General features: G+C 43.5%; 1 protein-coding gene and 1 long non-coding RNA gene across 6 annotated transcripts; one reads left to right on the forward strand and one right to left on the reverse strand.

Moving 5' to 3' along the window:
- Positions 1 to 1706: 1706 nt before the first annotated feature.
- Positions 1707 to 10755, reverse strand: LOC123617688 (uncharacterized). Of its 3 annotated transcripts, none has more exons than XR_012502346.1 (6): positions 10716 to 10755; positions 10444 to 10600; positions 7862 to 7997; positions 5337 to 6930; positions 5033 to 5178; positions 1707 to 4492 (listed from the first exon to the last, which is right to left on the reverse strand). It is a non-coding gene; the product is annotated as an uncharacterized LOC123617688 (long non-coding RNA). The 3 variants fall into 3 exon arrangements; XR_006725875.2 differs by lacking the exon at positions 10716 to 10755 and having other exon boundaries at positions 5337 to 5550; positions 6838 to 6930; positions 10444 to 10694; XR_006725871.2 differs by lacking the exon at positions 10716 to 10755 and having other exon boundaries at positions 10444 to 10694.
- Positions 9588 to 25814, forward strand: GOLGA7 (golgin A7). 3 transcript variants are annotated; one of them, XM_074353295.1, is made up of 6 exons: positions 9588 to 9737; positions 9952 to 10084; positions 14910 to 15062; positions 20859 to 20960; positions 21990 to 22057; positions 24434 to 25814. In XM_074353295.1, exons 2-5 carry the CDS (start codon positions 9974 to 9976, stop codon positions 22026 to 22028), a joined length of 405 nt encoding a protein of 134 aa, XP_074209396.1. In that variant the 5' UTR covers positions 9588 to 9737; positions 9952 to 9973; the 3' UTR covers positions 22029 to 22057; positions 24434 to 25814. The 3 variants fall into 3 exon arrangements, with proteins under 3 accessions (XP_074209396.1, XP_074209395.1, XP_074209397.1); XM_074353294.1 differs by having other exon boundaries at positions 21995 to 22057; XM_074353296.1 differs by having other exon boundaries at positions 9721 to 9794; positions 21995 to 22057.
- The last annotated feature ends 1535 nt before the right edge of the window (positions 25815 to 27349 follow it).

Consider the following 27349-nt stretch of genomic DNA (forward strand, 5'->3'; position numbering starts at 1 on the left):
GACTGAAGGAGATTGTGCCAATATAAACTTCTGCTTTTCGTCTTCTGAGCAGTTCAGGGCAACAGTGATATCTCTGACCCAGGGGTATGTCTTTAGAAGCACTGGATCCTCTTCACACAAAATTAATTAATGGTGAATTTTCAGATCTTTCCTAAGCGGCCCACTCGGTGATGGCTCAACCCTACCCCACCCACAGCTTGCTAAATAAAGCAGCTCTGTGAGATCGGGAGTGTGGGGGCCACTCCAGTAGAAGTCTGCAATGTGGACTTCTAACCTCGGATTTACCACTTTCTCTGTGTTAAGTCAACTTAATTCAATTCTCTGGGCCTCGGGATTTCTCATCCCGTAATGACAGGGTGACTGTCATCCGTAATGACTCAGTGACCTCTGAAGTCTTTGCAATGATTATTTTTAATTGAAGTAGAGTTGATTTAAAATGTTTCAGGTGTTCAGCAAAATAATTCAGTTTTTTACATATATATATATATATATATATATATATATATATATATATATATATATATATATTCTTTTTCAGATTCTTTTCCATTATAGTCTATTACAAGATATTAAATATAGTTCCCCATGGTAGACAGTAGGTCCTTGTTGTTTATCTCTTTTATGTATAGTAGTGTGTATCTGTTAATCCCAAACTCCTAATTTATCCCTCCCCTCCCTCGTTTCCCCTTTGGTAACCATAAATTTGTTTTCTAGGTCTGTGAGTCTGTTTCTATTGTGCAAATAAGTTCATTTGTCTCATGCTATGATCTTTTTATTCCTTTTTAATTTTTTAAGAAAAAGGTGTGAGATCATGAAAAATATATTTTCATTTTACCTCTCTGACAGAAGATGGAAGAGGTGAAAGAGGAAGGAGAAGGGGGGAAACATTAACAGGAAATGAATGAATTTTCCTCCAGACAGGCACTGCTGCCCCAGCGGTGGCTGGGGCACCCCCAGGAGGGGAGAAGTTCAGAGGGGGTCCCTGCAAACACACGTCACCTGTTGGGAGCAGCCCGAACTGATGGAAACTGGACCGGGACTAGAACTCAGGTCTTCTGACTCAAAGCACAGTGTTGTCACTGTCTAGCTGTGTGACCTTTGGAAAGTCACATAAACATCTCTGGCCCCCAGTTTATTCATCTACAGAAGGAAGGCGTTACATTAGATGGTGTCTCTCTTCTCTGGGATTGCATTAGTGAGACAGCTGGTATTGTTCATTGATAAGGCAGTGGTTCAAAGAAGATCCATCTGTTTTTAATGAAATTCCATTTGAGACACCTTTATAAATGCTCCGGGTCTAGGAGATAACATATTAAGAGATACTGAAAGCATACATATTGAAGCCAGATGGCGATATATAAAGCCCAGACCCAATTAAATAGAATTAAACCAGTGACAGTGAGAACTGGGAAGGCTTTGAGAGATTTGGAGAGGGAGTTAAAGTTTACGGGGCATCAGAAAAGTAAGAGAGTATTTTCCCTGGAAATTGGACGTTAGCAGAAACATCATTCTAGGAAATTGACATTCCTTGGACTCTGACGGAGTGAAAGGAACTAAGGAAAGTAAGGAAACAGGAGCCAGAGGTGAAGCAGAAGAAACGGCTGGGAATGCTATCCATGGGGATGTGCAGCGGGAGAAAGGCACGAAACCTGGAGAGATGACAGTTCCCACACACAACTCAAATTCACCTGTGTGTTTCATTTCGCTGTGTTTTTAAGCCATAAACTTTATTGTTTAGAGCAGTTTTAGGTTCATAGCAAAATTGAGTGGAAAATAGTGAGTTCCCATATGCCCTCTGTCCCCACACAGGTCCAACTTCCTTGCGCCACAGGGGTGCATCTGTTAAAACGGATGGGTCTACGCTGCTACATCACCATGACCCACAGTCCACAGTTTACATTAGGGCTCCCTCTTGGTGTTGCACAACCTATGGGTTTTTGACAAATGTGTAACAACAGAGGTCCACCATTGTAGTATCATACAGAATAGCTTCTCTGCCCTAAAACTCTTCTGTGCTTCGCCTGTCATCCCTCCCTGCCCCCTCACCCCTGGAAATCACAGATCTTTTTATTGTCATCATAATTTTGCCTTTTCATAATGCCATATATTTGGAATCATACAGTACATAGCATTTACAGATTGACTTCTTTCACTGAGTAATATGCATTTAAGGCTCCTCTGTGTCTTTTCATGACTTGATAGCTTATTTCTTTCTAGTGCTAATACTGCATCGTCTGGATGTAGCACAGTTTATTATGCACTCACCTACTGAAGGACATCTTTCGTTGCTTCCAAATTTTGGCATTTCTGAATAAAGCTGCTAGAAATACCCGTAGGCAGGTATAGACATAAGTTCTGAATTCACTTGGGTAAATACCAAGAAGTCTGATTGCTGAATCAGATGGTAAGAGTTGTTTAGTTTTATAAGAAACTGCCAAATTGTCTTCCAAAGTGGCTGTACCGTTTTGCATTCCCGCTGGCAATGAATGAGAGTTCCTGTTGCTCCACATCCTCTTCAGCATTTGGTGTTGTCAGTGTTCTGGATTTTGGCCACTATAATAGGTGTATAGCTCATTGTTGTTTTAATTTGCATGCCCCTGATGATCTGTGATGTGCTTGCTTTTAATATGCTTCCTTGCCATCTGTCTATCTTCTTTGGTGACTATTCAGGTCTTTTGCTCATTTCTAAATCAGGTCGTTCCTTTTCCTATGATTGAGTTTTAAGGGTTCTTAGTATATTTTTGGATAACATTCCTTTATCAGATGTCTTTTGCAAATATTTTCTCCCACTCTGGAGCTTGTCTTCTCATTCTCTTTGCCATGTTATTAAAATAGTTGATATCTGGTTAAAATGAACAAGACCAACTTTGAAGGGGAAAAGAAATGACAAGGCCTGCCTCCAAAGGGAGCATGATGGAAAGCTGGCCGGTAGAGGGAAAGCAGAAGGTAGTACATAACACAGTTCCGTCTTGGTAGGTACGTTCTGGTACCTGTACCCACAGTGTGGACCAAAGTACTAAGAGGGCTTCTTCACACCACATGGGAAAACTCATGCCCAAAAGTATAATCTCAGAGGGCGGCCAGGGTGGTTTGCAGAATTCACCTTAGTTTCTTCTCTTCTTCCCACTTTCTTCATAGTTCATCTAAAACATTTTGTAGGCAAGGGGGGGGGTCCTTATCACAACAAGATTCGATGTCACTTCTTCTGAGAACCTCTCTCTAGCCTTCCAAGTACTGATTTGATTCCTGCTTTTGTGCGCTCAGGACCATATGAATCAGAGACCTCTTACCCCTCATTCCGAGGGCCTGGGCACTTGTTACAGCCCTCACCAGAGCAAAAGTTCCACAAGGCAAGGACCACCTGTCTTATTTCCAGCTCTATCCCAAGAACCAGCACAGTACCTGCATATGATCAGTTCTTGACACATATTTGTGGCAGGAATAAATGAAGTAAAAGCCCTGGAAGATGGGACTCTCATCGTATTAGTTTGCTTGGACTGCCAGTGCAAAGCACCCCAAACTGGGCAGCTCAAACAGCAGAAAATGATTGTTCCCCATTCTGGAAGCTAGAAGCCTGAGATCAAGGTGTCAGTAGGACTGTGCTCCCTCTGAAGATGCTAGGGAAGGATTTTTCCCAGGCCCCTCTCCTAGCTTCACGTGGTTCCTGGGCTCGTGGCATAACTCCAGTCTTCACATGGCATTCGCCCTGAGGATCCGTCTGTCTCTGTATCCAATCTCTCCTCTTATAAGAACACCAGCCATATTGGATCAGGACCCACCGTCATGACTTCATTTTAACTTGATCACCTCTCTGAGAACCTGATCTCCAAGTAATGTCACCTTCTGAGAGACTGGTGGAGGGTAGGAATCCAACATACCTTTTTTGGGGGGAGGCGGTGCAATGCAACCCATAATACTCACCTAGGAACCTTGAAATGTATCATGTAGGCAGATAGGCCATTTAAACAGGAGTAGGGCACAGTTAAATTTTCATTTTGGAGAGATCATTCTGGGTGGGTGGGTACAGTTCAGTGGTACAGCACATGCTTCGCATGCAGGAGGTCCTGGGTTCAATTTCCCCCCACCCCCCAAAAAATAAACGGATAGATCATTCTGGTAGAGGTGTGACGGTTGGAACAGAAGCACGCGAGGCTGAGGAAGGAAGCTGAGGAAGGTCTATAGGTCCAGCTGATTGGGAATAAGTCCCAGAGCAACACAGGAGTCGTGGGAAAAGAGACAGAACAGTTTCAGAGAGATTTTGGAGACAGACAGGCAAAGATGCAATGACTAATTGAAGGTGACTAATTAAAGAGGGGAAACCAGTTTCTCGTTTTGAGAATTCCCGAAGGGGAGCAGGTCAAAGAAGAGGAGAATTAGCTCAAGTTTTGGAATTGCAGAGTTGAGTGCTCTTTGACCACAATGCCTACCTCCCCGAATTTCTCCCGATTCACTGAAATCCAGGATAATTTCCAACACCCTCATCCAGCATCACCTAATGACAAAGAGATAAATGCATATGGATTGCTACTTAACAGAGACACCCAATGTTTCTTGGAATTTTTAAACTATTCATTCTGAAATAATTACATACAAAATTGTGTAAAAAAAAAAAAAAGGTCTTATATATCTTTCAATTAGCGTCCTCAAATTCTACCAACTTACAGAACCATAGCACAATAATTATACTATGAATTGATTGTATTATTATTAATCATACAAATTAATCTGATTAATCATTGTATTATTAGTTGGCTGTATGATTAATTGACACATAACAGGGAACTATATTCAGTACCTTGTACTAGCCTAAAATGAAAAAGAATATGAAAAGGAATATATATATACACATATATGTGTGTATATATTTATATACGTTAACTGAGTCACTATGCTGTATACCAGAAATGAACACATTGTGAATGGACTATACTTCAATTAAAAATAAATAAATACTGACACATAATCTATAAGTGATCTAGTGCTTTAGATTTTTTTCAAGGCAATAATTATTCAAAGAAATTCAGAACAGTACCTGACAGAGTAGACACTGAATAAATATTTATGGATGAATGAATAGATGAATGAATGAAAGATAATGTCAGAAGGGTAAGCGAGCTCACATCCAGAAGCTGAGTTAGGAACACTTTCCGAGTGATCTCATTTCAACTTTATTGCAACCTGTGAGACCAACAATTAATTACGCTGGATTTCATACAAGGAAATTAAAGGTATAGAGGTTTTGCCCATTAAAATAGGCGGGGTGGATTGAAAAATCAAAGAAAGACCAATCTCAAGGAATAGGTAGGGCTTAGAGACAGACCTGGGGGAGGACTCACCTCATCCTCAGAAGCGTGGGATGAAGGGCCTGTTTTCCACAGGGACACACCTCATCTGGCAGGACGTGCGACATACCAGAGAACACCTGGGCTTTAACACCCGCAAACCCAGCCACCTCTCCTCAGCTGCATCCAATCCTGCAGCAGTTGGTTCTGAGGCTTTGCTCATTTCTGAAGGAGCCTTTTTGGTTGTGGCAGAACCATGCCAGTTCAACTGCGGAGTAGGAAAAGTTTATCTTCTCCTGTTCTCCCTTCCCAAGTCCTTCCCCCACCTACCTGTTAGAGAGCATCACACAGAAGCACAGCCTGCTTTAGACTCTCCCTTCTTCCTCTGCCTGGCCCAGGCTCACCTGGCCCTTGTCCTGTTCTCCGCGGTCCTGTCTTGTGACTGACCACTCTGACAGCCACTAAGAGACAGTGGAGAAAGGGAATTTCCCTGCAGATTAGACACAATATAGGGCTGTCTTGTCCTGGACCAGCTCTTAGCAAAACTGTGACTGTCTGATGGCATTCCAGGTAAGCAACCCTACCCTCTAGCTGCACCCTTTCCCAGGCACCTGCAAATCTAAGGAATAGTTTCAATGAGCCCAGACGCTTTCATCTTCCCACACATAGAAAAGCACTAAAATCACTAACTTAAGATGACCAGTTTTTGTGATTAGCAATAATCTTTCGATGTTTGACTACATGGTTTTTTTTTTTTTTAAACAAAAACTCCTATATATCCTGGCTCATCTCTTACCTCTTCAGAACAATTCCTCAGAGCTCGCTGAGAGGCCATCTCCCGGGCTATGGTTCTCAGTAAGTTCCCCGAATAAAACACAACTCAAACCTTGTAGGTTGTGCATTTTTCTTTCGTGGCCACATCTACCCAGGATGGTGATGGTGTGTTCCCACCAGATGCCCTCTTATTCTTCCCAGGCATGGACCCCCAGTGAAGAATTTCAGGATGACAACAGCAGAACATTTAGGCAAGGATGGGGTCTTTGTAAGCACAGAGCCCTGGGCAACCACACAGGCTGCAGCCCCACGAAGACAGCCTCACATCCAGCCTGACGATTCTGCTCTGTGCTGCTGAAGAGAGTCTGAAATCTCCCAGCCTGCCACCACCAGCCAAATTCAGAGATGAGAGGGCTGCATGATTAGCCCAAACTACTGGTTAGCCCAAACTATTGTGTTTATTAACACAAAGGACCCCGTTAATGACATTGTTGGACCCACACTTCTCCGCAATGAATGAAACAAAAGGGCAGGTGAGAACAGTTCTTTCGAGAGGACAGGGTTCAGCGTGACTGGCAGGCATGTGTTTCGCCTGCTCTCTGAAACTGGGGCACATGTTGCTTTGGATGCTGGGACCCAAATGGGAAGGAACAGATGCTGTCAATTCAGGTAGGCTAAAGATGCTATCTCAAAATGCAGTCAAGACACGCACACTTCTGAAACAGAAGCTGATTTGAAATTAGCAACAAATGCACAAACACAAAGAGGCACTGATGCTTACGAGTTCTGTCCATCGTCTGAGCGCACCCTGGAAACCAGCAATGAGAAGTCGGACCATCCAGTTCTGTCACAGTGCTTCAGAAGGAAACAACAACTGTAAAAGCAAAGTTGGATGAAACAAGGGGTCTCGGTTAGCAATGTGAGCAGGGCAAGGGATGCAGTATCACATTTCTTTAGTATAAGGACATCTTTCAATTCGACTCAGAGCTTTATGAAGGACCTTGGGGAAAGCTGTTGGCCACAAAGAGAACAAAGCTCAGGAGGGATGGTAGCTGAAGACAGGAAATACACGGCAGCACAGAAAGCTGTTTGGAAGCAGGGCGGAAAATGATCCCTGGGTCATGAGTCAGTGACACAGAATAAGATCCCATATTGAAAAGCTTGCTTTGTTCTGATCAGAAAAAAAAAATAGAATTTACAACGAAAGGACTAAAGGCTGTTCTCTGATCATCGTCAGCACAGATTAATGCTATTATTGGAGTTCTGTGAGTAGTTCTAGACACCAGAAGGTTCTGAGCGTCATACCAAAAGACTGAAGCTTTGGAAAATAGATCCTACCATACAAGACAGTCTCAATTCTCAATTTGCCAATGCTCTGGAATGCATATTATTATGGGAACTGGTTCATTTACCTTGAAGAAAAGACAATAAAGGGGCATGTTGAAAAGGATGTAAGATTTTTACCACTGCTCTCTTCTCTATTAAAGATCTTTTATCCCTACTCCCATCTTGCCCCTCCCAGGCAGACACCAAACTCTGGTGGCTCCAGGTGTGTTAGTCAGGGCTCTTTAGAGAAACAAAGTATATATATATAGAGAGAGAGAGAGACAGACAGACAGACAGAGAGACAGATACAGAGAGAGAGAAAGAGAGAGACAGACCAAGAGAGACAGACAGAGAGACAGAGGCAGAGACAGAGAGACAGACCAAGAAAGACAGAGACAGAGAGACAGAGAAACACAGAGAGAGACAAAGAGACAGACAGAGAGACAATGAGACAGATTTATATAAAGAGAGACTCATACAATTATGGAGGCTGAGAACTTCCACGATCTGCTCTCTGCAAGCTGGAGACCCAGGAAAGCTGGTGGTATCATTTGAAGGCTGGAGAGCTAGGGAACACATGGTATAGACTCTAGTCTGAGTCTGAAGTCCGGAGAACTAGGAAGGCCAAGATCAGGACAAGTCAGTGTTCCAGCCCCATCAGTCAGGCAGCGAGCAAATTCAACCTTCCTCCACCTTCTTGACCTACTCAGGCCCTCAGTGGATCGCGTGGTGCCAGTCCACACTGAGGAGGGCCATCGACTGTACTCGGTCCACCAACTCAAATCTTTTCTGGAAACACCCTTACAGACAGCTATCTGGGCATCCCTTGGCCCAGTCAAGTTGCCATATAAAATGACTCATCATTCCCTGGACACAGAAGCTGGGCTATCCTGTTACCTCTCCATCTGTTAAAACTCCTCTCCTCCTTCAAGCTTATCTGCCTGCTGTCATCTCCTTCCGCCCACCCTCCTGGCCCCCCAAGAATGTGAGCTTTGGTAGGACTGACTCCCTGCTTTGTTCCCCCTTTCAGCTTCAGCTCTTAAGAGTAAGTGCTCAACCAATATTTATTGAATGAATTCATTGAACAAAGCATCTCTTGAGAATTTATCATGGATAGGATAACAAAATAAATACACTGGGCTCAAAGAAACTACACACAGGCAGTGCACTCAGGTTTCAAAAAGGAGAAAAAAATGAAGTTTCAAGACTATAGACCAGCAGCTTGACTACAGCCTCTGAAAACATGTAAAAGAATAATGATCATGTGGAGCCACGTAGGTTCATGGGTCATAGATTGTGTCTGATTCACATTACAGTCATCCCCTCTTATTTGCTGGGGATACTTTCCAAGACCCCCAGTGGATCCTGAAACCCAAGATAGTACCGAATCCTATATATGCTGTTTTTTCCTATACGTACATACCTATGATAAGGTTTAATTTATAAATTAGGCTCAGCAAGAGACTAAGAACAATAACTAATAATAAAATAGAACAATTACAACAATATAGGGTAATAAAAGTTATGTGAATCTGGTCTCTCTCTCAAAATATCTTATTGTTCTGTATCATCACCCTTCTTGTGATAATGTGAGATGATAAAATGCCTACTCGATGAGATGAAGTAAGGGGGGTGACATCTGCATTGTGACTACAGTTAGGCTTCTGTTGACCTTCTGACAATAGGTCAGAAGGAGGGTCAGCAAGAGATATCATCATGCTGCTCAGAACAGGTGCACAAGTTAAAGCATGAGTTGTTTATTTCTGTAATTGTCCATGTAATATGCCTGACAATGAAGCCCATGCAGGTTGTCCCTCCTCCCCGCCCCACCAGCCTGCTTTCTACTTCTAAATTGGTTTTATACAGTTGCGTGGTGTCCCCCGTGTAAGGTGAGACTTCTAACCAAGAGTGACAATAACCCTTACAATCAGTGATCAGAAACTACGTTACCACGATCAACAAGGGAAGGAAATGACACACCCGGGAAATCCCCACTGGAAACCCCCCCCCCCCTCCTCCCCGCAGCCTCTGGTGGGCTTGGTCTCCGCGATTCTCCCGGCCCGCCTTCCAGCCCCGCCCCGCCAGGCCGTCCCGCAGCCCAGCCCGGCCTTTTCCTTCCGGATGGACTCCTCCGGGCCGGGCGAGGGGGCGGAGTCGCCCCGGGCCCCGCCCACGGCGCGCGCCCTCGGACCGCAGCGCGCAGCCTCGGCAGGGTCGCTTTACGGCCGGAGGAGACGGTGTAGCCTAGACTTGAGGTAGGAAGCCGAGCTGAGGGGCGTGGAAAGAGGCCTTTTGCGGCAGGACGTAAGTGACGGCGTAGGCGGTGCGACAGCAGCTGGAGGGCAGAGGAGGCGGGTTCGTGTTTCCCGGGCCGAACCGGGCTGTGGGGGGTTTGGGGCCTGGGCCGGGGAGGTAGCTGAAGGCCCGCGGTGACAGCATGGGTGAAGGGGAGTGGGGCGGGGAGGCCTTGGGCTGCTTTGGGCGGTGGGTGGGGCTGAGGGGCTGGCGGGCTGGAGTCTTGGGTCCAGGCCGGGGATCTGACCGTGGTTGGTGTCCCCCGAACCCGCAGCGCGGCCCGTCTTGTCCTCGCCATGAGGCCGCAGCAGTCGCCGGTGTCCGGGAAGGTCTTCATTCAGCGAGACTACAGTAGTGGCACGCGCTGCCAGTTCCAGACCAAGTTCCCCGCGGAGCTGGAGAACCGGGTACGCAGCCTGGCTCCCCGCACCTGCCCCTGGGCGAGGGTGGGAGCCTTCCCGGGGCGCCCGGGAGTGCGGGCCAACAGCCGGCCTGCGGAGCCTCTCGCGGCTCTGGGAGGGGCAGGCACGGAAGGGGTCGGGGCCAGGGGGATACGAAGAGGGCCACTAAGCAAGACCTGGTTGGAGGAGGAAGAATAAGGCCAAGCGCCCGGGTCTGCTGCCCTTCTGGAGCTATGGTACCCAGTGCCGGGAATTCGTATGCCGCGGCCTTCCCCGGCCGTCCCCCACCCCACCCCACCCCACCCCACTCCGGCTTGTTGACAGCAGTGATGAGGAACTAATTCCTGATGCTCCGGGCCACCTACCTCAGCGTGTCGCAAGCTTTGTCCTCCAACCTCACGCAAGAGACATCATCACCATTCTCGTGACTGGCGTTTGTGGCCACTGTGCCGGCCGCGCTGCTAGGCAGAAAGGGTTCATTTAAGTGCTGTGCTAGGCAATGCAGAGAGGCCTTCTTGGAACCTGAAAAACGCAGAGTATTAGACGGGCCCGGACAGGAAACTGTCTCAGAACCAGGCCTTAAACTTGTCTCTCAGAGTTACGATCACTGGAAGCCACCTGTGTTGTGTTGGCTTACATATCAGAACTGTCATCAGGATGTGGGTCCTTTGGGCAACCCTGCACACAGAAAGGCGTACTTTAAAGGTGCAGCGAAGCGAGCTTAGGTGAGTGGGCGTGTTTTCGTGGGCCCACATGTGTTCACACACCCAAACAAAGACTGTTTTGGTCTTGATCTATGAAAGGTGAACCTTACTGTGTGTTTCCTGTTCAGAGGATGAGAGCAGGTTTTGTGGCTTTTTCTTCTTAGATAAGGAAGGTGAGAGACTGGGAGGTGATTCGGCATGGGTTGTGGGTCTAAGGCATGCTGGTCGTGGAGTGAGTAGGTGTATTTGGGTCTGCACTGGAGCAGTCGTTTAAGATTAGCTTGTAGGGAGGCAGGTTGTCCTACCTGACCGCCAAGGTTGGAAAATAAACAGTGATCAGTTACAGGGTCCTTCGGCTTGACTTACAACCCTCAGCAGGTTAGTGGCCCAAGTACATCTCTTTAAATGCCAGGTAAAGATCAGGCATGCCTTATAAAGATGGTTTGTAGATTAGCTTGTTTGTGAAATGCCGTAGAAATGCTGCAGTTTGGTGTCACGATGTGAAGAGTTACCTCAGCCTGACACTAGGTGGACGTGTCCACAGTGGTTTGAAGAGAGAGAAATTAAAGTTGCCTGTTGGCTAGAGCTACTCAGTGTTGTTTCTAAAGTAATTTAACATCACAGTTAATATGTTTTACCTGTTAGGCCTTATATGAAATGAATCAAATGTTTTCTTTTTAAACCTCTTAGGGAGACTCTGACTTAACACTGTTTATGTACTTTCAAATCAGAAGGTAAACTGTTCTTTTTCACTGCGCTTATTTGGATGTCGCATGATTCATTTGTTCAAAGGGTTTAAAGTCAAACTTCCAACTTATAATTGAGCCAAATATATGTATGCAGAGTCAGACGCCAATTAGCCTTGCTCTCTGTGTGCAGTGGAATCTTGTAGTTTGTAGTTTGTGTTAGTTTGTGTCACAGAAACACAACATAGTCACAGGACTCCACAGGTTCTTACAGGAAATTGATGTTTCTAAATCCTGGAGTCCTTTTACTTTGACTTCACATCGCCCAGAACTGCCTGTGATTCTTGTACTATATGGAATGTTATTTGGTGCTATTCAATTGTGCCTTTGAATTTTTTTTTTCCTTTGTAAATGTTTGGGTTAAAACACTAGCTTATACTTTAAACTGCTTGGAAAAGCTTTGACTTTTTTTTTTTAATGTGTTGAGATTAAATTTAAATTACAGGTTTAAATTTTCCCTGCTTTGTTTGATGGAAAATTGAAAGGTTTTGTTGCTTCTCTACTACTTACCCTAGAAATTGTACTGATTGCTCTGCCATTCGGGCTGATTTTCCTCTTGTGAGAACATTGCACTTGGCAACTTAATAGAGGAAGAAATAAACATACAAATGTTTGGTATGATTTTAAAACATTAAAGACACACACATTTGTACTCTTTAATTTGGGAGTGAGGACAAGTTCTGTCTGTTAACAAGTTTACTTTCTCCAGTGCCTGTTAGAATGTAACACTTTGATGTTTAAGTGCTTTGTTGCCAGGACAGAAAGCTTTATTCTCACTTTAGCCAAAATACAGACATCTTGGGCACCCTTGGGTTGTGCAAAAGAGAAATGAGTGAGCTATAACTGAGACATTGGTTTCCCCCCATACCTTTAAAAATAACATCTCTGCATCTGGTCAGTAGAGGTAGTTCAACAAGAAACCAAAATTCTGGGAAAATGGGCCTGATCCCTATTTCCATTCTGACTTTCAGTGTTGGCTGGTCCACATTTGTATTTAGCCCCAACATCACGTATCTCCAGGTTTTGGTATAGCTGCTGTATCAGTGTCCAGGTCCCTAGGGCCTAACCGGGACAGCTGTTCCTCATGGCGCCTGAGGGTGTGAGAAAAGTACCCCATGCTGTTGAGGTCTTCGTGTGTCCTTTGTCTTTTCTGCTACCAACATGCCCTTCCCCCCCTTTCTTTAACATTGTAGAGAAACTCTTGACTTTCTTTAAACCTTTTGTTCTTTTTCATTAAACTTTAAAAAAAATTCTTCACCTTAAGTGGGTTTTGGTTGTTTTGTTTTTTTAATGATCTCTGATTTGCCTCCATCCTTTAAAGCCCTGCAGTCTTGAAGTAACTTTCAAGAATTAGTGTTTCTGGTGTGGTCAGTAATTCTTATTGGAAAGAAAGAAAATGTTTCTGGGTTGGATCCCCAAGTTTTGAATCACATTATGTCCAAAGAAACGTACATAATTCAAAGAACTTTCTCGGATCCTAACACTGTAGGTAAATCAAATGGGAATGTTTGAAATTACTTAGACTTTTGTGGATTTCCTGATGGGTAAACTTGAAGACCTTAACTCAGGCATGACTAGGTGGAGATAGCAAGCACATTAATGTTTGTCCACTGAGCTGTTCTCCTGAGTCTGTTTTCTGGGAAGGAGAACTCTGACTCAGGTTGCCCAGGGGACATTCCTTACCCCCACCCCTCCACATCTACGGTGGAGGCTCAATGAGGGGCGCTGGCCTGGTTCTCAGTGCCTCCGTGAGAAACACTCATGTTCTGGGAAACTGAAAGCAGCTCCTTTTAAAACACAGGTCGAGTCACCACAGCTGTAAAGCTTTGGGTGCCTTTGGTTCATTGAGTCCTCGATTTTCCATGTAAAGGACAAAATAACTGCTTCCCACCTAAAGGGTTTTAATACCTTATAAGTGATGCTCTTCAATCATCAGACAGTTCTGTCTGTTAGCAAAAAGCACGTTACGGGGAATAGTTGCCTCAAACCGTAAACTGCGGTTCTTTTGAGTTTTTTCTGTGTCAGTTTCTATATAAAGACTTCATAAAGGAGAATTCATATGTATAGTTACTCATTTTAGGAATGAAGGAGATAGTGTGTGAGAGAAGGCTAGAATGAGGACAGGTGATCTACGCTTTGTTCCCCACCGAGAATGGTAGGCTTGGGCGAAGCAGGCTACTACTGGGCCGTGAGACGCCCAGGGGAGCGCGTTGAGGTTTGAAATCTACAAAGTACTGTTGGAAGGAGGGAGTAAAGTGATATTGGAAGAAGACAGTAAAAGCAGATGGAGTGAAAGGGGGTGACAGTGGCAGCAGTGGTGTGCATGGCAGCCAGTGTGTCACTGAACCGAAGAAGGGAATAGGCTCCCTTGAGGTGAGGAGTTGTGTGGGAGCTTGAGATTTTGTTTTGTTCCATGTGATCGCTTAGTAACTTTCCTTTTCCTTTTTTTTTTTTTTAATGGAGGGACTGGGGACTGAATGCAGGACCTCATGCATGCTGGGCATGCGCTCTACCACTGAGCTGTACCCTCCCCCAGATTTTATTTATTTATTTGCGGGTTGGGTAATTAGGTTTACTTATTTATTTTTTTGATGGAAGTACTGGAGGTTGAACCCAGGACCTCGTGCATGCTAAGCATGTGCTCTACCACTGAGCTGTACCCTCCCCCGCAGCTCTTAGTAACTTTAAAAGAGTTGGGAGATGGGGTTACTTTACTTGAAAAGAGATGGGAGACTGAGGAAACAATACAGAACTTTTACCTTTTGATCTACTTAAAATGTCCTTCCCTTTTTTTGTCTAGTAAATTCCAGTGTTTTGGGGCCTCAATTTAAGATTACCTGCTCGTTCCAGACAAAGGGAACGTACATCTCCTCTTGCGCCCTGGCCATGCCTTATACGTGCCTCTGCTGGAGTGCTCTGTCAGTTTATTGTGTTTCTACGTGCACATGTCTCTTCTGCTCAAGACTGTAAACTCCTTGAGGTCTAGACGGTGTCTTACTCGTCTTTCTCTAAGACCTGTCACGGTATCTGGTGGTAGGTGCTCAGTGAACGTGTCTATTCATAGACTGTGCATATCCAGAGGACGTAAGGATGGAAGGATTGTGTGATTTAATTAAGTTACTTAAAATTCAGTATAGAGAATAAAGACACACCATTTTGAGCCTTGAGGTTACCCAGTGTCCACAAGAAGGCTAAAACTAAACACACACTAACCTGTTTCAGTAACTTAGGTCCAGATTCAATCACTTCAAAGAAAATCGTTTGCTGACTATGACATAGGAATGTTGATAAAACAGCAAAACCTAAATGAGTGATCATAAGCCAGAGTGACTGATCATTTTTTTTCCCCAAACTTATTTTCAAATTCTTTTTGTCATCCAGATTGATAGGCAACAATTTGAAGAAACTGTTCGAACTCTCAACAACCTTTATGCAGAAGCAGAGAAGCTTGGGGGCCAGTCCTACCTGGAAGGCTGTTTGGCTTGCCTCACGGCCTACACCATCTTCCTATGCATGGAAACTCATTACGAGAAGGTACGGCTACCTCTGTTTTCACAGTCTCTTAAAATCGTAAAGAAGGTGAGTTGATTACGTGTTTACATTTATACAGTGACAATTGCCGTAAAATTTAAAGAGGCATTTATTATCACAATAGTAACCCGAGTTGTGTTGCTCCTATGACCAGAGCACACTGAAGGGGTCCGGAGTCTTTCAGAAACAAGTCAGAATTGTCATGTCACCTTGGGAGTTGGCACATCAGCATTCAAGCTGGCTCACACTTAAGGAGAATATAAAAAGTCTGTGTTCTCGTTCCACCCAGCTTTCTGAGAAGCCTTTTACTTTATTTCCCCAAATGTATCTCCTCTGTCTCCTCCTCCCACCTGAGTTCCTGTCTTCTCTTTGAACTGTCTGCTAGACCCCAGAGTTGCTGGCTTCTCAACTTAGACATACAAAAGGCAAACCTCACACCTGCCCATTGTGTTCAGAAGCACTCTTGTCTTTTTCAGGACCATCTTTAGGTAGGGAGTGAGGAAGATGGGGAAAGTGATCAGTTTCAGACTGAAATATTTCGCATTTTCCCATTCATTCAATTTTCGTGATTTCTCCGCCACTCTGCTAATTTGTTCCCTGTTCCCTCTCCCCTAGACTAATGAAGCAGTCTGTGAGTCTCACACCACCCCTTCCTTTCCCTTTCCAGACTGCCGCCGCTTCCCCTCCCACTCCTGCTAGGTCAGAGACCTTCCCTTGTTCCACTTCGGGCCCCTGAGTGAAGTTCAGACCCTTCTCAAGCCCCCCTCCTGCCGGCCTTTCCAGCTCTGTCTCCCGCCCTTCCTTGCTGGTCAGCAGACACACCCTCCGAGGTCCCCTCCCCCCACCACAGTGCCGGTGTTCCCCCTGTCCCGTCTCCCCAGTCCCGTGGTCCCACGTGCAGCCGACTCTTCAGCTGCTCTTCCAATCAGAACTCCTCCTCTCCTGTAAAGCTCACATCACTTGTGTCTGTTTGCTGCCACTTGGCACTCTCCACTTGGGGATGGGACAGTTTGTGCTCTTGTCTTATTTGCCTTTCAAGCCCGTATGTGTTTTTCTCGAGGTTGAGAACGGGGCATCCCTCTTCATCTCCAGCACCGCGCCTTGAGGGTATCGGGCACCCATCGAATGTGTGTTAGGTGAATGAATTTACATTCGTCACAGCAAACCTCTAGTACGTGGTTAACGTCCTGACCATGTTTGGAAAACGAAGGGCTGTAAGGATGTCTTATTTTACCCCTCCCGAGGGAAGTGTCCCTAGGGTTGTCTCGCACTGCATGTGGTGGGGAGCAGACACATTGCAGCTAAAATATTTTGAGCTTCTGGCTGAAAACGCTGCTGTATCCCTCCTTAGCATCCAGTTCCCCTGGTGGTACTGAAAGGGAACGTTTAAGTAACTAAGTTAGGAGTTTTAGTGTCCGTGTCCATGTCATACAGAGAAGCAGCTCACCTTCATTGCTGCTTAACATTCAAAATCAGAAGCTGTAAAGGGTCCGTACCAGTGTTCAGTCTGTTTTGTCATAGTAGCTTCTCTTCTGTAATACACTGGGGGAGTGAAGGGACCGGGGATTCATTCATTGGATAAATATTTATTGAGAGCCTACTGTGTGCTAAGCGATGTGCAGGGGCTATCACTGTAGGGGACAAACGTGGTTGCCGACATTGTGGGGTTTGTAATTCAGTGGTAAAAACTAATAACCAGGAAACAAAACCAACAGAATCGTGAGTTGTGATAAGTGCCTTGAAGAGAACAAACATTGCTATGATAGGAAAGAAGAGAAGAGAACTGATTTGTATGGTGTGGTCAGAAAAGGCCTCTGCGGTGGTACGCCGCCCCGTGAAGGGCGGGAAGCCTGGGGCCCTCTGGATGAGAGATCAGTGAGTGCAGGGGCCCAGAGAGCACCATGAGTCCCGGGTGGAAGGAGGGGCGGGGGTGGGGTCTGGAGAGCTGAGGGGAGCTGCGTCCTGCAGGAGTGTGTGCACCATGGAGACAGGCTTAGATTTTATTCTCAGTGCAGGGAGAAGCCACCTGAAGGTTTCAGCAGGAGAGTGATACGATCAGATTTTCAGTTTAAAGAGATTTCTTGACTCGGTGAAAAAAGGTATAAAAGTGGAAGTAAGATCCTTCATAGACGTCCAGGAGAGAGATGGCGGTAGCTTGGACCAGGAGCGGAGAGGCAGAGGTGGCTGGAGGTGAACCCGTTCAAGGGAAGTGTTGGTGGGAGGCTCCCTGAGGGCAGGGTCAGGCTGCACTCGTGTGGATAAAGACAGTCATCTGGGGGTGGCCATTTAAAGACGTATATAAATTGTCAATTTAAAGTAGAAATACATCCCCTGGAGTATCTTATTCCCAATTAGTGGAGCATTAGATGCTTGAATTGTCATTTCACTATTACAGCTTTTAAATTTGTTAATGAGATTTTAATTAACTTTTATTTATTCATGTACAGTTGCTAAAATAGATACAGATAACCTCCTTCTGACGTCAGCTGTGAAATGAAATTAGTAATTGGGTGCCAGCCAAGTCATTTACTAACTGTGAGATCATGGACAAGTTAATCTCTCCAAGTCTGAGTTCTCTGAGCTATAAAATAGGTCTTAGAATTAATAAATTGCCTCACACATGGTAGATGCTTAATAAAGTGAGTTTTCTTAAGATAGATTTAAAAATTAAGTTAGTGTGTAATATATATATGTATGTTTTAATCAGATATTTGTGAACTCATGTATACAATTTTTAAATTTCAAGTGTATAATCTTTTCTAGCAGCTGCTAGTTTTTTTTAGCTACTCAAACATCTAGCAGCTCTTAAAATCTTTTTGATTATTAATCTTGGAAGGCAGTTCTCAGTATCAGAAATGTAATGGAAATTGATTGGTTCCCAATATATGTTTTGACTCAGGTTCATAGGCAATATATAAAGTACTACTTTATAACTCTAATTAAAATTGCTTTCTTTTTACAGAGTATTAAAAAGCAAGTAAAGACCAGATAATATTAGTTAAGAAACCAGAATTTTAGGCATGGCCACTTTCTATAAATACGTGATTTTATTTTAAGAACTGGACGTGAGTAACTTAGATCATACAAAGTAAATAACTGGCGTGGTCATAATTAAGATCTCATGTACCTGCCCTTTTAAAAGAAAATATTTAAAGTGCGTGTTGATAATCTTGACGAGGTGATACAAGTTTGAGAACAGTCAGCCTCTCCCTCTCTCCAGTTTGTCCCTTAGGAATTTCTGTGCTATGATTTTCTGCTTTATGAGAGGACAGGATTCAGTCATGTGGTCTTCATTGTTTTAAACACTGAAATTTCTGGTCTGCAAGCAGCAAGCCAAATATAATAGCGCTTACACTGTCACGTGGGTTACATTTTTTGAAATTGTAAATAGGCCCTTTAAAGCCCACTAGAACAATCACGCATTTTTTTTCCCTATAATGTCCTATTTATTGATTTAAAACGAAGATAAAGGCTTCAGTGTTACTTCTCTCGGGTTGCTGCCCATTATAATTAGGGAACAAACGGACTCGCAGGGGTTCTCCTCTGGGGAGCTGTCTGCCGTGTTCACCGGCTATGAGACATCTCTCCTGCCCAGGTGCTGGTTATCTGTGAGAAGGAACTTAGATCTTTCTGAAAGTTCTGAGATCCTGGGGTTCTCACGCAGCCTCACTTAGAATATCTTTCCTTGAGGGTCTAGCAGGCTTTCTCCACTTTAGTTTTCTCAGAGAACATAATAGCCTTTCTAAGATTTGAGTATTTGGCTTTGTAAATATTAATACAAATTGAGGTTTTATTGAGGGTTTGATGATAACAGATAATTTCATTCAATATTATATAGTCTGTTTTTACATTGATTTACCAAAAATAATACAGTGTATGAGTAATATCGGTGCTTTGTCCTGTCTGGGACGCAGTATTAGTTTACTCATTAATGCTTTCCTATTGCTAACGAGACTGAGAGTTTAAAGGCATCTTGTTCAGGACAGAGCTGCCTTCACCCAAATACTGTAAGAGGACTTGGAGCTTCTACAGAAAGAAAACTAATTGTTTTTCTTTCTGAACCGATACCAAATGCCCATGAATGTTATTAGAGTTTAAATAAAAAACCCTGCACAACAAAGTTATGCTTGAATCCAATAAAGAACACTCTCTCTTTGCTAGTGACCTGTACCCAAGGAGAGAGCGAGGAAAGCTGTTCTGAATGAATCCTTTCTTTGAAACCAGCCATGCAAGCATTTTTCTGAGTGTCCCCCCTCCCCGCCCCCTGAGTATAAATGGACTTGGGTGAGGGGAGACCGACCCTCCAGTTTCCAGCTCTGGCTGGCGAGCTGAGAAGGAAACGAGAAAAGTCCTGGGTCAGGCACCTTTATAGGCTGCTTCCTTCCCTTTATCAGTTTAGCATGACGGACGAACTCTGATGGAAAGACAGCGCCTAAGTTTGTTGTTTTTTTCCATTAAAACCATGTACCACTCAAATTCTTGAAGAGTTGAAAACAGGAGAATGATATGTATGTATCATTTCAGGTAATTAGGTGAAAAAAATATTGTTTTTAGAAATAGTATTCTTAATTTGCTACATAAAGAACCCTGCAGATTGCTCTTTTAATATCATGATCTTTTTTAAAAAGCAGAAAACATGAGATTGTATTATTCCCCAAAGATGTACTTAAATTATTTTCCTTCAGTGAGAAAATTCATTATACCAACCACATAGAGCTTTAAATTTTAAATCAGTTTCTGCCAAAGCACCTAAATTTTAACAATCCTGATTTGTTAGTTTGGCCTGGTACATTCCAGACCCACACTTAAATCATTTCTTAATTTCCAACTTTATTTCCATACAGTTCTTTCTTCCCTGTATGTTGTGATCACATTTATCTGTGACTTTATCATATTCTCCTAGTGTGAATTTAAGAAAATATATAGTAATTACAGAACTGGATCAAAGCCTCTTTGAACATTCGAGCCAGAAAAGGATTATAATGACTTTGAACCTGAAATAAAACATGTAACTCTTTGATTTCGTATACAGCCATTAAGATTTATTTTCTCCCGGCTTATCTGGCTCAGAATTGCCCTTATTACAGCCGGAGATTTGGCAATTTCCAGAAGTTCCTTTGTATCCTATCTGGTTTTTGTCTGCATTTGCTTTGACTTTTACAACCTTAATACTAAACTTATAAAGGGAGGTTCGCGTCTAGGACACAGGAGTGAACTTGAGTCTTGGAAATGATAAGAGACACTTGTCACCCGGAGCTCCAGGGCACATCCCACTCAACGTGCTTTACAAAGAAAAAGAGCTGCGCGGTTTTAACTCCGTGGCTCCCTTCATTATCAGCTTCCTTTGCATCATGACTTAGAATTGATGAAAATGGGCAAAAGAGAGAAGAAGCAGTTCCTGAGTGTTAGAGGGGAAGGCCAGAAACATCCTTGATGGTAGAAGGTGTCCCTGTGACCACACAACATGAGTAGGGAATGGGGGAGCGTAGCTGGCGTTGTGTACACGATAGCCTCTGTATGTCACCGTCCAGGACCAGGGTGGCTGGGAGGTGGGAGGAGGGGTGGCCCTCAGGCTTCTGTGCGCATCTATGCTTCACAGCCCGCGGGAGAGGCTGGTGACGTGAAAGGTCGGTCACGCCGCGCACTGTGCAGACCAGACAGAGCTGCGTCCCTCCACGGGAACGTCCACGTCCCGCCTTGAAAATGCATTCCCCTGCCTGAGTATTTTGAAATCCGGCCGACACTCAAAAGGGAAATCTGATGACATTTGTAAAAAGCTGTGGTGTTTCTCTTTGTCAGGTTCTGAAGAAAGTCTCCAAATACATTCAAGAGCAGAACGAGAAGATATATGCGCCCCAGGGCCTCCTCCTGACAGATCCCATCGAGAGAGGACTGCGAGTTGTATCTTTTCAGTCTCGATCATAAGGTCTAAATAGCAGTGAAAAGAACATTTTGATGGTACAGTTTGGCACTGGCTGGAGAGAATTTATCTCCCCTCTCTGGCACGTGCCCTCGGACTCTTCTGTGGGAGCTGCATCCCTGCCACGAGCCTCGGAGCTCCAGCAGCTTATCTTAAAGCAGGTCTCCTCCCTTTGCGCCGTGCTGGGCTCTGCGGATTATGTAGTATTCTGGCCGCCTCGTCCTGGTGGTTCTGAGGGCATCTTGTAGTAATAACGGGAGTGGTGTGAGTCATGCATCTCAGCTGCAGGACCGAACCTCCAGCCCCTTTGAAATGCACGAACTGGTAATGTGTGGTGAGACTTGTCGTCCAAATGAATCACAGCTCCGTGGGTTCATCGGACTCACTGAAATCAGTTACAGCTGCCAGATGTATCACTTCATTACCTTTGACATACGGAGCATATTTTTAGAGGCAGTAAGCTTTGAAAATCACTAAGTGAATCCACTAAATAAAATGGCAAAAAAAAAAAAAACTAATTTAGCTTGATAACTGGAGTAAGGGGTAAAATTAATTTTTTTAAAAAAACCTAGGTCAGATGATCCCAGGCCTTCCGGCTGATCATAATTTCGGCAGTTTTATTATGCTCCGCAGCAATGATTCCTAGGCTTTTAGAGGGTCATGAACCCTCTCCTAAGAAAAAGTTTGCATATCATTTCAGGGCATTTTGAACCTCTGAATTCATGACCTCCTTGGATACTCAGTTACGACCACCACCACCACCCCTGAGTTTTATAGTAAAGCATCCTTTTCTAGAATTTGTTTGTTTGTTTGTTTCAAAAAATAATCAATGTTTGGGGAGGAACTGTATGTGGAGTACTACAAGCAGTTACATTTCTCACATTTTCCCGCCAGGTGTAGAAAGCATTGTGTTTTTAAGCAGGAGAAAGAAAGGTCCACACAGGTCACATCCATCATCTGGCCTCTTCGTGTGCTCTGTTCTGTAGTGTGTTTTCTTAACAGCCATGCTGTTTAGATTGAAATTACCATTTATGAAGACAGAGGCATGAGCAGTGGAAGATAAACCACAGGATTAAAGGTAAATATGAAATTATGTCATTTATATGCAGTTTCTGGAATTTTGTAGGATGCATGAACTTTCTTCCCTGTATCATAGATTGTTGAATAGTGACATAGTCTCTGTATTGGCTTAATATTTAAAATGTGCATTTAACCCAAGTTCCATAACCTAAGTGATATAGAATTTAATCCTAATATTTTTCCCCCTGTGTTGTTTTTGGACTGGTTTTGTTGTTTCTTTGGTTTGGGGATTTTGGGGGGTTTTTTGTGGCAGTGGGGGGGGTAGTTAATTTTAATATTTCAAAACTATCCTAGGCATTTTAATAGTTGGATTTTACACTAAGAGTCAGTTCAGAAATACCCCTGCCTAGAAAACAAATGGTTTTAGTAACAAAAGAAACATTTCAGAGTGGAGTAGGGAGATTCTGACTATTTCACATACTTAAATGGCGCATAGCCCTGTAGAAGCCTTACCTCCAGTGGGTAGAACAGGAAATTTAATTCCTTTCAAAATGTTTATATTCTTATATATCCGTGTAATGACCTTGAATAAGTGAGAAACAAATCAGTTAATCCTGGTAGGAACGTAGAGGAGGAATCGTGTGGAAGCCGTGGTGCGGCAGCCTGGCCGGCTGGGTGACACAGAAATCACACTTCCCTGTTTTCTGCCAGTCTCAGTCCTGCCCTCTTCGTCCCAGCAGTGCTCTGCTGTGCTTTCCTGGTGGCCTTCGTCTGGAGGTTCTGTCACTGACTCACCTACCAAAGCAGACTCCTCCCCGGGACACCAGCAGTAATAATCACGGGAGCTGCCTTTGTGAGGGCGCCTGCGGGTGCCGCGTGTTAGACCAGCCATATTTCTGATTCTCAGAAGAACTCTGCAAAGTGTTTCCCCCATCTGGCAGATAAGCAAGCCAGGGTACAAACAGCTAAATGATGCTCTCAGAGACACACAGCTGAGTGCTGGGATACGAGCCCAAGTCTGACCGACCACAGAGACCCATGTTTCACACCGCACTTCCTGGAAGTACTTCTGGCAGCAGAAACGTGGAGACAAAAAGAGTTCCTCCAATTTTTCTAAGTGTTTATCCCCTCCTCTTCTTTTCCAGTACCTTTTAAAAATTAATTTTGTCTGGTCCCGTACCATCTGTCGAATCCTAAAGACCAACCAACCTTCCCAAGCTGCCTCCTTTTAGCGCTAGGGAACGTGTCACTGGAATTCTTGAAAGCCACAGGCCCAGATAATGACATCGTCAGCCATGGGTTTTATTCCTCACAGAGGCTTTGTTTCGGAGCACTCGGTGTTACCGGTCTGCGCACTTTCTCACGTTCAGTTTCCAAACTGACATTTCCCAAACGAGCAACCAGGAACCCTCTGTGCGGTTTTTGTTCTGTGCGGTTGGGGCACATTTGTTTGATGGGTTACAGCTGCGCTGACTTGGCACCACCCCTTTGTCATGACTCATTTTGCAGCTCTTATTGCTAATATAATGCTTTTCTGAGGTGGTGCGGGGTTTTGAGCAATTACACACCAGAGACTAATCTATCAATATTCAACAACGGTGAGATTTTGAAATAAGATTTACGTTAGGAACTTGTGGTAATTTCATGAACGTAAATATTTTTGTTCAGTGCAATTTAGTTTTCAGAGCTATGAGTTCCTCGGGCCCAGGATCCTGTGTGGGCTGAGGTCTTGGACGAGGGGAAAACTCTAAGAATAATTAATTCAATTCTCTAATTTTGCTTAAGTGTCAGCAGGTTGAAGCATTATATGGGATTTAAATTAATTCAACAAAAGAGGACACAAATCATGGAGATGGCCTTTATTTTTAAAAAGAGCTTTAAACAAAATATTTTGCTCCTCTTAAAAAGTTTTCATTTTTTTGGATACCTTTAGTGTTAAATACACTGATGGTGTTTTCTTTCTTTGGATTAAGATTGTCTTCTTAAAAAAATGGAATATATCACTATTCTATCATGATAAATTTGTGATAATAAAAATGACCAACATTCGTCTGCACTGACTATTCTAAATGCTCTTAATGGTCGCAACACCCCTATGAGGTAGATAATATTATCCCTGATTGCAGATGAGGAAACCTAGGTGACTTGTCCGAGGCTGAAACCTGGTAGTTAGTGATGGAGGCAGCCACTTACCCCTGGGGTGTACTAGCTCCCGTGACACGGTGGGTCAGAGGTCTCAGGACGCGGGGCCTGGGTTTCTCGACTGTTGAGTTGTGTGCTCACTCCGGCAAGGGGTGCAGATCCAGGTCTGTTATTAGCTAGAACCTGGGTTAGTAACCTGTACCCCGCATATTAGGAGCTCACATCAGTTGCTGTTTTTGAGGTTAGTCTGGAGTCCCTGTCTAAACCCTCTCCTTCTCCCCTCTAATTACAGATCCCATCTCCAGCTGGGACCCTCATCTCCCCACTGGCCGACCGCAGAGTGTCCCCTACCTCCTCTCCAGAGCATCATTCCTTCGTATCTGCTGCCAGAGCCACGGTGCCATTCACTCCAAGGACTGACTTTCTAAATTCCGCACCTGGAGTGACCTCTAGTCGCTCAGCATCCACTGTGTGTCTCCAAATTGTGTAGGACTCTGTAATCTTCTGATTAGTTCCTGATAAAACACAATGAAGCATTTCACTTTTTCTTTTATTCAAAGCCATTAATAAAATATGCAGTTGGTCAGCCCAACACAGTTTCTTTCTTACCTGCCCCCAGTTCCAGTGGCTCCCGACACTCCCTGGGCCGCTCCGGCAGGTCCCGTCCTCGCCAGGGTCCAGCCTCAGCCCCAAGTTAATGAAACGCTCTTCTCTGGGATTTCGTTGAAGGATGGGCTGTGTCTATGGTTTTGCTAATGCATCTCCCAGATGTCAGAGAACTACCAGTTTTGCCATTTGACTCGAATCCCAAAGCCCTAATTCTGCTGTCCAGTTTCTCAAACTGAAGCTCACTGGGAAAAAAATGTATCATGTGACTGGTTTTATTATAGCAGCTCCTAATTAAAGCAGTATTTAATGCAATTTCCAAGGGTTTTTTTTTTCATTTTGAAAATTTTGTTATTATTGCATTTCCTTGAATGTTGGGAAGATATATGTGTTGCCTGTTCCCTCCAAAACTCAGCAAGCACAATAAAGTGGATGCTAAACCATCAAACACATAAATGTCCCTGCTGTGTCCCTGAATGTGTAATAAGCAAGTGTAATAAATATTTTAATTCTAGTTTTGTTATAAATATAACTTATGAGAAAAAAAATTTGATAGGAATAATACTGTATATTGCTAATTTTTAACTATCCCTTACGATTCATAGATGTTCCTCATATACAGTATTCACTGCATAGAAATCTTATGATTGGTTCAAGTTCAGTAAGTTAAGGGATTTCCAACTAAAACTCTCAAGTCGGAGTCAATATTTCTGGTTCTTTTGGCTGTGCATTCTTAGTGTTGGGGCTTCTCAGGTCCTTCGTTACCTTGGGGCTCGAGAGCACTGTATCTGGAAGAAAGTTAAGAAATACATTAGGAGAGAATGAAACAGTTAACAGTTATACTTTCAGAGAGATTGTAGGTGCTAATACTGGATTTAACCTTTCAGATTTAATTTCTTTTGTGGGTCTGTTAGTTATTTCAACACGTCCCATAGGTCTGTGTAATATTTTAATTGTATAAAAGTTGTTAGTTTATGGCCTATAATAGTGTGTCTGTCTGCCTTTTAAACCCTTTGCAATAACTTTGCTGAAATATTAACACATGAGTAAAACTTTTCTTAAACAAATTGTCTCTGTGTCATATTTGGTGTGATTTGTAGAGCGGTCACTGATGTGGTATTAATTTTGGCAGATAGACAATACCGCCAGAAACACTGGTTCAGTGTAGCTTAGTATTTTTAAGCAAACATCTTACATATATACAGCTTGCCATACTTCTCAGTTTTTTACATGCTTTATCTCTTAAGAGCAGATATGTTAGCCAAATAGGTAAAAACCAAGAAATAGTCCTTAATATTCAAAAACGTATTCAATTAAAGACATAAGAGATTGCAGCGTTTCAGTAGGAAAAAAGTGTCACCGTATTGTCACTGTCTTGGATCGTGTGATGACTTCGTTTCTTGAAAGGCATTTGCAGAGAATAACAGTTTATAAAATAGTCTATATTCTAACTTTAGTTCCTTCCATATTCTACTTGGTCCTGCTCCTAGACGAGTCATCGCTTCTCAAGAGCAGCCTGCTTTGTTCCTTGTTGTGTTTGTTTTAATCTCCTATAAAGGCGGTCAGAATATCCATGCCATGTTTGATTTACACACTTCTCTCGCCTTCCCCACTCAGCCTCTCACATTCCCAGAGAGCAGAGTTTGTCTCTTAACCCTTGGATCTGTCCCTAAGTCCAAGCATTGTACCCAGTGCTGCACAGACTCAGCACTCAGATATCTGCAAAGTGTGTAAGTGAATGAGGTCTAAGTTGACAGGTCATTCATAGAATTAACTTTACTGCGTCTTAATTAGCAAGGTGTTTGACTTGTTAAGATACGGACTTGTCAACCACCCTTAGAAAGTCTTGTTCTAAGACCAGAAGGAGATGGTATCTGTGGCTCAAACTCCACTAGCGTGGACTTTTGCCTGGAGATAACTAGTCAGGATTCCAGCAGCCTTTCTCCTCTAGATCAGGAATTCCCAGGGAAAGGGAAGGAATTGCATTCAAAATGTCTGAAATAGGAATAACGAACAAGCCTCCTACTCGTAATCTGTCCATTTGTTATACTATCTTATCATTGGCAGTGCCAGTATGTTAGGTTAAACCTAGCTATGGTTAAAACGAGAACATTTTAAAGTATTTTTCTCCTTAATTCTTTAAACTTCTTTAATCTTTCAATAAAAGTTCACTTTTAGAAAGTTTCTACTTTTCAAAGTTTTCTAGGACTTCGAAAAGCAGGAATGATACTTTGTTTTCATTTAAGTCCTTACTAACGAGACTTCTCTGTACAGAATTACAAGAAATTATGAAGAATGGGCTTGTCCCTCATTTAGCAGCTAAAATGAATCAAGCAGGCTTGCAATCGAATACCACCAGAGACTCCTCAATGCTCCAGATACTGAGATAGGTCAAGGTGATCTTCATCCTAATTTGTGCTCGGTTGGAGGATAACATCAATAAATATAAATATACACTATACATATTCCTGATCAAAATAAAGGTTACAGCTCTTCTGTATTGTAACCTAAGTTCTTTCCATAAAACTCAAATGGTAGGAAGTTCTGAGAAATTCTGCCTAAAACCAGGAAGCTCTAGAGACACTTTATGCCTACTTTAAAA

This window comes from Camelus bactrianus, chromosome 26, assembly GCF_048773025.1.
Source record: "Camelus bactrianus isolate YW-2024 breed Bactrian camel chromosome 26, ASM4877302v1, whole genome shotgun sequence".
Taxonomy (NCBI): Eukaryota; Metazoa; Chordata; class Mammalia; order Artiodactyla; family Camelidae; genus Camelus; species Camelus bactrianus.

Coding starts and splice junctions, on each gene's coding strand:
- GOLGA7 (XM_074353294.1), top strand. CDS start 9,974: ATGAGGCCGCAGCAGTCGCCGGTGTCCGGGAAGGTCTTCATTCAGCGA. Junction 15,063..20,858: donor TGGAAACTCATTACGAGAAG/GTACGGCTACCT, acceptor TCTCTTTGTCAG/GTTCTGAAGAAAGTCTCCAA. Junction 20,961..21,994: donor TCGAGAGAGGACTGCGAGTT/GTATCTTTTCAG, acceptor CATGCTGTTTAG/ATTGAAATTACCATTTATGA.